Source organism: Epinephelus lanceolatus, chromosome 15 (genome assembly GCF_041903045.1).
Source record: "Epinephelus lanceolatus isolate andai-2023 chromosome 15, ASM4190304v1, whole genome shotgun sequence".
Classification (NCBI taxonomy): domain Eukaryota; kingdom Metazoa; phylum Chordata; class Actinopteri; order Perciformes; family Serranidae; genus Epinephelus; species Epinephelus lanceolatus.
In genome coordinates, this window is record NC_135748.1 from 35,652,583 (window position 1) to 35,665,658 (window position 13,076).

At 40.0% G+C, this 13,076-nt stretch overlaps 1 protein-coding gene across 1 annotated transcript in view; it reads left to right on the forward strand.

Annotated features, from left to right (window-relative positions):
• The first annotated feature begins 3,770 nt into the window (after positions 1 to 3,770).
• Positions 3,771 to 13,076, forward strand: part of zfyve26 (zinc finger, FYVE domain containing 26) — a 45,843-nt gene continuing 36,537 nt past the window's right edge. The window contains 6 exon segments of the mRNA XM_078175261.1: positions 3,771 to 3,898; positions 7,419 to 7,706; positions 7,869 to 7,944; positions 9,216 to 9,302; positions 9,497 to 9,646; positions 10,947 to 11,286. Of these exon segments, the coding sequence (XP_078031387.1) occupies positions 7,516 to 7,706; positions 7,869 to 7,944; positions 9,216 to 9,302; positions 9,497 to 9,646; positions 10,947 to 11,286 (844 nt within the window). The 5' untranslated portion in view covers positions 3,771 to 3,898; positions 7,419 to 7,515.

Genomic DNA, 13,076 nt, shown 5'->3' on the forward strand with positions numbered 1-13,076 from the left:
CCTCTGTCTGTCGGAGCTAGATCCTAATTTTTATACAAGTTATATTCATACTGATTTAAATAAATCATCTGATCATATTTCTCAATTGTTGCTGAGCAACAGTTTTGTGTGAAAGGTATTAAAGGCCTATCCCAAATATAGGCCTGCTGATTTTAGTTATTTAAGCAAATAACAGCCCGGGCTATTAATTGAAGTTTTAAGATAAGTCCATTTACTCAAGTACTGTACTAGTACAAATTTGATGTACTCATACTTTACTTGAGTATTTTGATTTTATGCAACTCTATACTTCTACTCCACCACATTCCATAACTTTAGTCACTTTATAGATTCAGATTAGTGAAACAAATTATAAATCAACTAATACGTTTTGATGTAAAATTATAGAATAAACCACTCAGCAGTATATAAAGTAATTAAATTATCCTCACCTTTACCAGCTGCAACATTAATGATGAACACACTGACACATTAATAATTATAATCCAGTAATATAATGCACATTATTCTGAAATTGGTCATTTGCATAATGAGTACCTTTACTTTAAGTATATTTTAAGTCAATACTTTTGCTTAAGTAACATTTTGAATGTAGTACTTTAACTTGTAACAGAGTATTTTTACACTGTATTATTGTTAAGTTTGCTTAATATCTGAAAACTTCGTCCAACCACTACATTTCACACCCCCACCTCAAAGTTAGTTTGGTTATAATTTAATTAAATGAGAATTTATTTAAGAATATGCACCATGTGAGCATAATGTCATTTGGAATAGGGCTATTATTGGCATTAAAAGATTTCCATTTCAGTTTATATTGTGCTTTAATGTCGCATATTATTAAACTAACTTGCAATTAATCAAATTACCATAAAATTATTGTCAAACAGTGAATCTGTGGCCCTAGAGCATTTCCTGTGTACCTGTTGATCTCAAATGGTTTATAGCACAAAAGACAGATTTTTTTCTATACCAAACATTACTAACAGCCTTTCTTAAAAAAACAGAAATCTCAGCTGAAGGTCTCCAACTGCATCAAGGTCCTCATCAGCAGACTGAATATACTAAATTGCCATGGCAGCTGAGCCACAGAGCTTCTCATCTGCCTTAACTTAAACATCTATGCAAAGTTTGAACATCCAGCTCCATGCAGTGGTGGAAATTAACTAAGTACATTTACTCAAGCACCATACTTAAGTACAATTTTCAGGTTCTTAAAGGGGCAAAAAGTGAAATCGTTTCAGCGCTAGGTTTGCTGTTGTGCACTGCCTGTAGACCAAAACAAAGTGTGTCATGAGCCACTCCTCCCTCTGCCTCTGCTCTCCACCCCCCACCCCCAAGTGGAGGCTGCGGAGGAAACACCGGGATGGGTTAATGTCTGGAGCTTAAGCAGCCCACCACGCTGCCCACCAGGCTCGCGGGCTGCCTGCTAGGCTAAAACATCGCTCTCACTCACGGAGAAGAGGAGGAACGTTGTTAGCGCTAGCCGAGTCGGCTGTCACCGGCTACTGGAGTAACTTACAGCTATGGAGCGCTTCTATCAGCTCTTCTAGTCACTGAGCCTCGCCTCCATCTCAGCAAATATATTACAAAAATGTAGCCTCACGGGGAGGCTACATTTTATAATGCTAATTGAAAATGTTAGCTGGGCTGCCGGGCTAACTTACTCACTTAACACAACTGTAACGCCTGACCCATTGCTGGGACCGAGCCACTAATAACTCAAGCTCCAGACATTAACCCATCCCGGTGTTTCCTCCGCAGCCTCCACTTCACCCAGCTTCAGTCAGCTGCCCGATAAACCCGCTGCTTCTTCCCACATTAACCTGAATAACAAACCAGGGCTCGGTGCTCCGGTTGGATCCAAACAGAGAGACGGGGCTAGTTGGGAAGCTAGCGGCTGTGGTTGTGTTTCCCTCCGGTCATGCTGCGGCTAATGCCTCGCCAGCCGCTCCCAGCTAGCTCCGGATTATTATTGAGGTTAAAGTGGGAGAGGCAGCGGATCTGTGGGGCAGCTGAGTGAAGTGGAGCCTGAGGAGGAAGCACCAGTTAGCCCCGGTTTCGTTTCACTCTCTGCCATTTCATTTCGAAAATATGCGCTGCCATTGCTCGCTGGCTGTAGCCTTTTATAGGGAGGGAGGGCCAAGGGGGGGGGGGGGGGGGGGGGGGGTAGATTCACATGAATGTACATGAACACACAGCCGGACCGGCTTGTAAACAATGGGCTGGAGATCAACACAGAGAGAGGTTGTGTGAGGTCATGCTATACTCCAGATGAAATTACACCTCTAGTTCTTCACATAGCATTTTTTTAATTCCTTCAATCTAGAAATGATGAATTTTGCTTATTGCTCCTTTAATGATGATATTAATAATAATGCATTTTATTTATAGGCGCCTGTCAAAGCACTCAAGGACACCTGTACTCGTGACTACTGTCTATATGTCCAATTGCCCCTCAGGGACATTTAAGTTTACCTTGCCCAAACACAGACCTGATATTGGACAACATCAACATAATATTGCCCAGCAATCATCATTACATATCTGTATATCTTCATTTGGTATCCATTTTTAATTTCTTCTAGTTATTTTGGATCAGTAGAACCCAGTAAGTATGAGAAACTAAACCCTATCAAAGATAATTAAGTCCCAGTGCCCTCAAACAAGATGATAATCAAGTCCCAATGTCTTCAAATGAGTACTTCCTATTTTACAGCGTCTTAGCTTGTAACTGTTGCTAAAATTGGTCAAATTTGTTGCCATATCAAACTACAAACATTATTAATCATAAAGTTTCAACCATAAAATGCGATCAGGTTTTAGTCCTTGTCCACTTTTGTGTCAGGATCAGCTGCAAACTGACTTGGCAGAGATGGCTGATCTTGTTTTTACATGGATTAGTGTAATGAGCAAATTATCCTTCCACATGTTCAACGACAGAAAGCTTGCTATTACTTTTACTTCTCTAAATAGTCAAGTCTGATCGTCTTCTCCGTGCTCCACCAGGGCCTCTAGATGGGTCAAAAAAGTGTCCACAAACGAGGACAACAAGTCTAAGTTAAGTGGAATGAAGTATAAGGTCAAGTAAACCCAACATGTGATGTCCTCATATGAGGACACAGGGTATCAGGAAGATATGAACAAAACTAGAAAAGAAAGTAGGAAATTATTAGTTTAACTAAATATTTTTATATTCAATATTATATTGTTTTTATAGTTTATTTGGAAAAAACATATAATTTTGTAACAGACAGATACTAATTTACAAAAGCATCAAACCATGACAGGAATGGGTTTGCCTTTTTGAGAGCATATATGGAAAAACACACTATTTTAATTCAATGGAAGTTCTTTTAACAAATATTTCTAGGTGGCAATTATGCCCCATCCACCTCAGGGGCCCCAGCGCAACCTGCACTGTGTGTATGTACGCCCTTGAGGTAAATAAAAGATCTGAGTACTTCTTGCACCCTTGGCTCCATGGCAACTGAGCAAACTCAATCTGCTATTGGATACTGTGCGATACAGTTGTCAGCTTTAAAACCAGCTGGTTGAAATCGTTTCCAAGTTCACAAAATAAATTGTCAGCTTTTACAGACTATTTCTTTAATCTCCTGCCTACAGATTTAGATCAAATTAAACATTTATCTGACGTTTTACAGTGGTCCTCCTATTTGAATTCCTGTATTTCCGACAGCACTTGAAGGCAGCAGTGGAAAAGAGAACGCCCACCTCGTGCCAACCTTTGACCAACCAGCGGAGGAGAATCAGCTGATTCTGTCACATGACCTTCGTTAACATGCATCTAGCAGCCTAGCATAACAGGTCAGGAGAGAGCTGGAGCTGGGAGTGTAAATAGTCCCCAGTTTTAGGGGGAAGCAGCACAAAGAAATGAGTAAGTAACTTTGTTGAGTACTCGCTAACCTGTAAACGCTTTGTGCGCGTGCCTGTTAGCTGTTACGGAAGTTAGCTAACTTAATGTTTCAGCTACAGACAGTCAGCAGGATTTAAGCTAATGCTAACGCTAAGGAGTGACATAAAGGTAGCTGTCAAATCTGAGAGGAGGCGAACAATGAAACTGGGAACAGGGAGACATTTAAAGTGAATTTAAAGGCGTATTTAATCAGACTGAAGCAGCTCGGTTTACAGTTGTTTTAATTTGTTTGTTAACTTGCGTGGTTTGTTTGCTCAGACATTTAAAGGCACAGATGAGATATTAGAAACTGAATGACATTTCACTTCTTAGGTAACGTTACTCATCTTGCCTCTGAGTGACGTAAGTTGTTATTCAAGTGAATATGCATGAATAATAGGTTGTTATCAAACAAGTTTAATTAATTATTTTTGGTAGTTGTGTAACAAATTTCCGCAGCAAACTTATGATAACAGATGATGAAACTGAAAGTACTTGAAATAAATTATTGGGAATGATTATAGATTATATACAGTACAGGCCAAAAGTTTGGACACACCTTCTCATTCAATGCGTTTTCTTTGTTTTCATGACTATTTACATTGTAGATTCTCACTGAAGGCATCAAAACTATGAATGAACACATGTGGAGTTATGTACTTAACAAAAAAAGGTGAAATAACTGAAAACATGTTTTATATTCTAGTTTCTTCAAAATAGCCACCTTTTGCTCTGATTACTGCTTTGCACACTCTTGGCATTCTCTCGATGAGCTTCAAGAGGTAGTCACCTGAAATGGTTTCCACTTCACAGGTGTGCCTTATCAGGGTTAATTAGTGGAATTTCTTGCTTTATCAATGGGGTTGGGACCATCAGTTGTGTTGTGCAGAAGTCAGGTTAATACACAGCCGACAGCCCTATTGGACAACTGTTAAAATTCATATTATGGCAAGAACCAATCAGCTAACTAAAGAAAAACGAGTGGCCATCATTACTTTAAGAAATGAAGGTCAGTCAGTCCGGAAAATTGCAAAAACTTTAAATGTGTCCCCAAGTGGAGTCGCAAAAACCATCAAGCGCTACAACGAAACTGGCACACATGAGGACCGACCCAGGAAAGGAAGACTAAGACTCACCTCTGCTTCTGAGGATAAGTTCATCCGAGTCACCAGCCTCAGAAATGGCAAGTTAACAGCAGCTCAGATCAGAGACCAGATGAATGCCACACAGAGTTCTAGCAGCAGACCCATTTCTAGAACAACTGTTAAGAGGAGACTGCGTGAATCAGGCCTTCATGGTCAAATAGCTGCTATGAAACCACTGCTAAGGAGAGGCAACAAGCAGAAGAGATTTGTTTGGGCCAAGAAACACAAGGAATGGACATTAGACCAGTGGAAATCTGTGCTTTGGTCTGATGAGTCCAAATTTGAGATCTTTGGTTCCAACCGCCGTGTCTTTGTGAGACGCAGAAAAGGTGAACGGATGGATTCCACATGCCTGGTTCCCACTGTGAAGCATGGAGGAGGAGGTGTGATGGTGTGGGGGTGTTTTGCTGGTGACACTGTTGGGGATTTATTCAAAATTGAAGGCACACTGAACCAGCATGGCTACCACAGCATCCTGCAGCGACATGCCATCCCATCCGGTTTGCGTTTAGTTGGACGATCATTTATTTTTCAACAGGACAATGACCCCAAACACACCTCCAGGCTGTGTAAGGGCTATTTGACCAAGAAGGAGAGTGATGGAGTGCTGCGGCAGATGACCTGGCCTCCACAGTCACCGGACCTGAACCCAATCAAGATGGTTTGGGGTGAGCTGGACCGCAGAGTGAAGGCAAAGGGGCCAACAAGTGCTAAACACCTCTGGGAACTCCTTCAAGACTGTTGGAAAACCATTTCAGGTGACTACCTCTTGAAGCTCATGGAGAGAATGCCAAGAGTGTGCAAAGCAGTAATCAGAGCAAAGGGTGGCTATTTTGAAGAAACTAGAATATAAAACATGTTTTCAGTTATTTCACCTTTTTTTGTTAAGTACATAACTCCACATGTGTTCATTCATAGTTTTGATGCCTTCAGTGAGAATCTACAATGTAAATAGTCATGAAAACAAAGAAAACGCATTGAATGAGAAGGTGTGTCCAAACTTTTGGCCTGTACTGTATAATCCTGTAAACCATAACTTGTGCCAGTGCAAAAAATAAAATGAATAAATGAATGAAAAAAAAAATCTATTGCAGTACAAACTGCAGGAATTCTCAAATCACACTTCAGGATACACTCTGTTGTTGACTTATGAGGGAGTATGAGAAAATGAATATAAAACAAATCCAAATCTGATTTTTATGCTTCAAGAGAGTTAAAAGAATTGCAAACACAGCTGCTTATCAGGAACCAACTAACCCACTGTGTATTACATGAAAGACTCTACAAATTTTAAAATGGCACATTGATCATGTGTTAAGGGTTAGGGTCAAATTTCTACCTGTAAGTATCTAAAAGTTGTTTAAAACGAGAGGAGAAATATGAACATTTAAGAAACAAAGGGTCAGGACTAGAGCTTAAAAAAAATCAAGTAAATTTGAATAAAAAATAGATTGTAACTCCAGCCTTCACCTTTCTGTTATGTTGCAAGAATATATTATTTTTCCTTTTTATTGTCTTTTATCTCAACTTGATTGTGTTATTATTTACAGACTGAAATAAAGTTAATTGACCAAGTTATTTTTTGAGTATATTGGCCTTACAATCACCATATTCTGTTTGTTTCAAATAACATACATTTCTTTGTTTGCTGCTATTGTTTTTATTTCCTCATTTGAATGAACTGTTTTTATTGATTGTTTTTGTTGTTTGATCTTTTTGAACAAAATGTTCATTCATTCATTCATTCATTCATTTTCCGTAGTTGTTAGGGGTCATGAGGGGGCTGGAGCCTATCCCAGCTGACACTGGGTGAGAGGCAGGGTTCACCCTGGACAGGTCACCAGACTATCACAGGGCTGACACATAGAGACAGACAACCATTCACACTCACATTCACACCTACGGACAATTTAGAGTCACCAATTAACCTGCATGTCTTTGGACTGTGGGAGGAAGCTGGAGCACCTGGAGGAAACCCACGCTGACACAGGGAGAACATGCAAACTCCACACAGAAGGATTTTGACAAATTCACAATTAAATCAGAACAGCACCTCATCACGTTGTTAATCTAAAATAGGTAATTACACGAGCCAGTAGATTTAAAAACATGTCTGTCTTTACAGAGAAGTAGAGTACACTTTCATTAACCTGTCTTGTCATTGATGTATGGTGAGTTGTGTTGATTTGAGCCAAGCTTTTTGGCTTTATTGCCTGTTTTACTTCCCTGTTTTTATGTATTGCACCATGACCCCAGGGGCACTATATTTCATTCCTTCTCTTTGCATAATCTGTGAGGAGAGAATGACCGTAAACCTAAACTTCTGTCAAACCCAGACTGATGTTTCTCTGTTTCAGGTGGAGAAAGCTCAAGCGTCCTCCTTGGCTATATGGAAGAAAAGGTGTGTGTCCAGTTGTGACAGCTGAGCAGAGGAGTGTCACAGTGAAAGTGGCCATGCATCCCTTCGGCTGTGAGGCTGAGACCTCCCTTCGGGACCTGTTTGAGTACTTCAAGAGGTGCCTGCAGCATGGAGAGTGGGAGCTTGCCAGTGCCTGTGTGCCACAGCTAGTTAACTCGACGGGAGGACTTTCAGAAAAGCTACGAGACATAATCAAAGCTATTGTCTGCCATCCTTACAGTTTGAAGTGAGTGACACAGCTGTATGTTCACAAGACACTAGTTTTCATTATGTGTAGAAATGTAATGCAGTCTTTTCTTTAGTTCTGCAAAATTCTCATCCCAAAACCTAACCCTGATATTTTTGTGATATTAATGCTGTGGTTTTAATGACTGTGTTCACGTTGCAGATGGCAGTCTGTGGGCAGTCCACACAAACTGGCTTGGTTTTGGCTTCAGGTTTTGGAGAAATGGACAGAAGAGCAGGTAACACTACGAGGAATCAAGTACTGCAGCTTTCTCTGTTGGACTTGTTTAGTCATGTTTAGTTGTGTCATCCTCAGTCTGTCAGTATTTGAATCTGTCTCTGTTTGTGTTATGTAATGTCGGCCTTACACAAAGAACTCTTTGAGCAATTTCACTGTCGCAGGCCAATTTCCACGGTTGGAATAAAATCATGAGAGTTTTGCCAGAGTTGTGGCTCCCCAAATCTTGGTGTAAGGTCATAAACTCTCTCCGGCATCAAAAGCAGTAAACTGGCTAGGCTGGGAACCAGGTCCAGCCCTCATGATGATTTATTATTTACTGTTAGCCTGAAACTTTGACCATCACAAGTTGATAACCAGCACCCCCAGCTCAAGGCCGTTTGGTCTCAGGGGGCCTGAAACCCTTTTTTGGCACATGTTTCTGGTGATATGATGTAGATGCAAATATTAGGGTACTACGATGCCATAAATAGTCATACAAGTAAGAATTTTGGCGAGGAGTATCCTGACTCAAAGGGGGAAGTAGCAAAATAAGATTCTGTGGCTTGCTGCCATTTTATTTCAAAATATCACACACAACATCCACAAAAAACATAAAAAAAGACTGTTTGACAAATTCTCATAAAAAAATATTATTTTTCATCACTTAATGTTTAATATCACTGCTTCACTTGTACATAGAAAACTTCCCAAGTTGATAAGCTTCAGTTTTAGCCCAAGTTGACCTTTCTATCTTGAAAATTACACTTGCTTTGGCCTAAATTTGTCACTATACACAGTAAATATGGAGGAGACAGGGAGGCACAAGAATGTGAACAAGTCTCAGTTGTCTTGTTCTGTGGAAAAGGAGGAGAAACTGGTGGCATTGAGGAGTGAGCAGGAATTGGTGTTAGATTCTGCATGTGTCTGATCCATCAACCAGCACTTATTTGAGTGAGACATCATTTGAAACAGTTGGCCTCTCATGCTCACAGACTCCTCCCACTGAAAAAACACAGCTAACCAATGGAGGCTGGTAACAAGCTGAGGCGACGAAATGTATTTATTTAACCAGGAAGTCCCATTGAGATTGAAAATCTCTTTTACAAGAGAGAGCTGGCCGAGGTAGCAGCCAATCAGAACACATTTAAAATGTCTCCCTAAGTTATCTTATAAATTACTGTATACATGTTTGTCAGAATGAAATTGTAAGCAAAACGTCATGGTGGAAAGCATGAAATCAAATAAAGATAAAACAAAAAGATAACTACTCCTGTTCACTGTCCACTTCAGGTTCCTCCCAGCGTAAGAAGAGAGCTGGAGTTCCTGCTGCTCCTGGAGGAGCTGGGCTCAGAGAGCATACCAGAGACTGTTCTTAAGGTTACTATCATTGTGTAACTGTCTACTGTTGATAATGATGCAGTAAAGACTAAATAAGAAAGTGTTTTTACCTTTTAATTAGATTAAGACATCATTAAATTTTTGTTCACACAGGCTGAGTGTACTGAGATGACCTTGATTTGTTTTGCTTTATATGCTGTGACTACAGACTAAGATAAGTTATCTTCCAGCAGGAGTTGCATCAGGCCTTCTTGGACACACAGTCTGAACAAAAGGCACCCGAGGGTTCAAGGACAACAGATGCTGCTGTTGAGTCCTGTCTGCGAACTTTATTGGAGAAAAAGAAGCCCAGACTCGCCCAGTCGTTAGCACATTTCTTACAGGTACAGTCAGACATATTATCAGTATAAAGCAGGGCTGTCAAACTCATTTCAGTTCAGGGGTCATATACAACCCAGTTTGATCTCCAGATAACCGGACCAGGAAAACCATTACAAATAACCTATAAATGACAACCCCTTCAGATGTTTCCCTTAGTTAGTGTAAAGAAGTACATTGTTAAAACATTTATCCATTTACAAAATTCGGTTTTGCCACATTCAGTCTACTCCTCATTTTCAATACATGTGACTTTTTTCATTATTTTCCACTGGAGTGGAATCTGTAGAAGACGCAGGTTAAGTCATCAGCAGCAGGGTTCCACTAATATTGTTTTAAGATAAAAGTCTGATACAGATTCTATGACCATAGTAAGTATTCATTGTTATTTCAGAGAGCTGTATTCAGGTCGGGGTGGAAAAAACTCTTAGGCAGCATTTTACATGAAGTACCTGCTCACTGTTTAAACCTGACACCTCTTAGCCTTCACAAGTGCATCAATATCAGTTGTGCAAAGTCATCCAATGGGCCATATTGGGCCCTTTGGTGGGCCAGCTCTGGCCCCTTGGCCGTATGTTTCACACCCCTGGTATAAAGCAACACAAAATGATTAAAAACTATATAAAGTACAATACATAAAAATCTTGTTTATGTACATGTGTGTCTGTAAACGTTTAAAACTGAAGGCTATGGATGTCAGAAAATACAGACAATACATAAATATATAACTTGTTTTGGGTGCTATGATTTGAAATGGTTAAAACATGTTAAAGGGACATTTCACCCCGAAATCAAAAATACACATTTTCCTCTAACCTTTAGTGCTAATTATTTGTCAAGGTAGATTTGGTGTGAGTTGCAGAGTGTTGGAGATATCAGCCGTGGAGATGTCTGCCTTTCCTTCTTCACTGTATCAACATCGCAGAAGGATGTGTGCATCTACTCATGGACAAGAGGCTCATGCTCATGACAGTTTGAGATGAAAACATTACTGTTGTCCTCCTCAGCTGAGCTGTAACGTTAGCTAGCTCTGTGGTGCTAGGTGAGGTAGCAGTAGATGCACACTTCCTTCTGCGTGGTGATGTGGTTGGTGGGTGTAGTTTGGTAGAAAAGAAATAGTTCCTACATGAAACTGCTCACAACAAGGTCTGTGGATTATCTTGAGTAACTAGGTCATGATTTCTGGAAAGAGACACTGCTGTTGTTGAGTTGAGTTGTATAGTTAAACAAACAAACATTTTAGTGTTTAGATTTTGCTCCTTTGCAAACACCATCATGCTCTATTTTCCTCATTTCCTCCTCCAGGACCAGTCATGCCCAGACGACCACACACTGCAGCACACGTTCATCCAACACCTGATGAAGCAACTCGGAAAACCAGAGAAAAGGCCGGAGAAGTTAGAGGGGTGGGTTGAGGACATATACGCCGTGTTGTCTGTGATGCCATGGAGCTCTGGTAGAAGCGGCGGGCAGCTGGATGCGCTGTGTGAGGCACTGTGGGCGGCCAGAGACGGGCCCCTGAAGGAGGAGAGGATCCTGAGCTCGCTGCTCCGCCCTCGCTGTGATGCTCTCGTCTCTGTTTACTGTTCCACAGCTTTGAGACTTCAGAGGGATCATCTGCTGAGGAGTGCACCGGATACACAAGGTAGTCTGAGTGAGTGCAGCTCTGATAATGAGAGGCTCATTTGCTGAGTCTGGTTTTAAACCAACTGTGGTGCCATGTAGACCTCTCACTCCTTCAGTTCATCACGAAATGTTGAGCATTGTTTGATGTTTATAACTCTGTTTGGATCATCAGGATTTGTCCAATACTCAAACTACAATGCAGATTATAGTATAAAGTATAGTTATAAAGTGATGTGGCCTTTAAGCTAACATCATGTTAATTTGTGAAACAGCTGTACGTTCCTATAAATCAGTTCCTTCTCTGATTTTCTTTTTTAGTGGTCAGGTTGTTTTTTCTTTTATATTAATGATACAGCTAACCTGAAGTTTGGCTTTCAGCTTTATAGAGCAAACATTGTCATCACCTCTTTCCTCTGTTAATCACACTTCTGCTTCTGTGGCTGCGAACGGTCGGCAGTTTGTACTCAGTGACATGAAAACTTGACATGTGACAGCTTTTCTTGCTCTTCTGCAATTTTGTTTGCATCTGCATAGATTTTCTTTCCTTTTCTAAAGATCTGTTAGCCCGATTTAGAGTTCATGTTTGCTGTTAATGTGGCATTATTAACCATTTCATTGTTTTTCTGTTGCTAGGCAACAGCTTTTGTCCCTGTTTACTTCCTATCAGCTACTGCATGAAGAAACATTTCAACAGGAAATACACATAGACCCGTTTAGAGTTTGTATGTTCTCAAGTTTGAAACAGTCCATACCAATAGTTGTGATTAATGGGTGGTTTATGGTTTAACATATAAATACAGTAGTGGTGGCACTAATTCTTGTTCCAACTTGGTGTATTTTACTATAACACACACTCTAAGCCAGGGCTCAACGCCAGCTTTTAAAAGCATTTGCCAGACTGGTAACCAGTCATAATCTTTTGGTTGCTGAAACTGAAATCTTAGTTGGCATTTTTAGTCACTTTATATTTTGAGTAATTCGGATACTATGCAGTTAAACGTCGGCTTAAAAATTAAAATGTAACATAAAAATGGTTTAAAGCTTTAGTACAGTACAGTTTAGTACAGTTTCATCAGCACTATGCTGGAGGGGTTGTGGCCACCAAAGGGACCTCTCACATATAATGTGGGCCTGTCCAAAATTGCAAGAGTACTGGGACAATGTTAAAAGGATAATAGAGCAAATTTTGGATATAAAAATAAAACATGACCCAAAGTTATTTATTTTGGGCATCCCTTCAGGACTCCAAATGGGGAAAAAGAAAACATATTTACTGAGGACCCTGCTTTTAATAGCCAAAAAAACTATTACGGTATTATGGTTGCAGCCACAACCCCCCAACATAAAACAATGGCAACAAAAGGTGAATGAGGTATATATTATGGAAAAGATTACAGCTAAAATTCAGCTGAAAACTGACTTTTTTTTATGGAAATATGGTCACCTTGGATGTCAATGCAGAGCTCAAGATTTTTATTAATTTGATGGCATTTGCCACCAAAACTCTGTTCACTGCCAATAATAGGAATGAAAAGAAGGAAAAGGATGGAAGAGAAAAGAGAAAAAAATATATATATAATATGTGGTGTTGAACCATGTCGTTTTTGTGTTGCTTCTTTTTTCTTTTTTTTTTCTCTGTTTTTCTTTCTTGCACAGCTAAACGAAGTGCTATGCTACTAATTTAAAATTTTATGGCAGTAATGCTATCAGTGTAAAATATTACTTTTGAGCCCTGTAACTAAAGTAAGGGAAGGAAGAGAGGGAAAGAAAAGGAAAAAAGGAAGAGAAGAAGGAGGAAAAAGGAAAAAA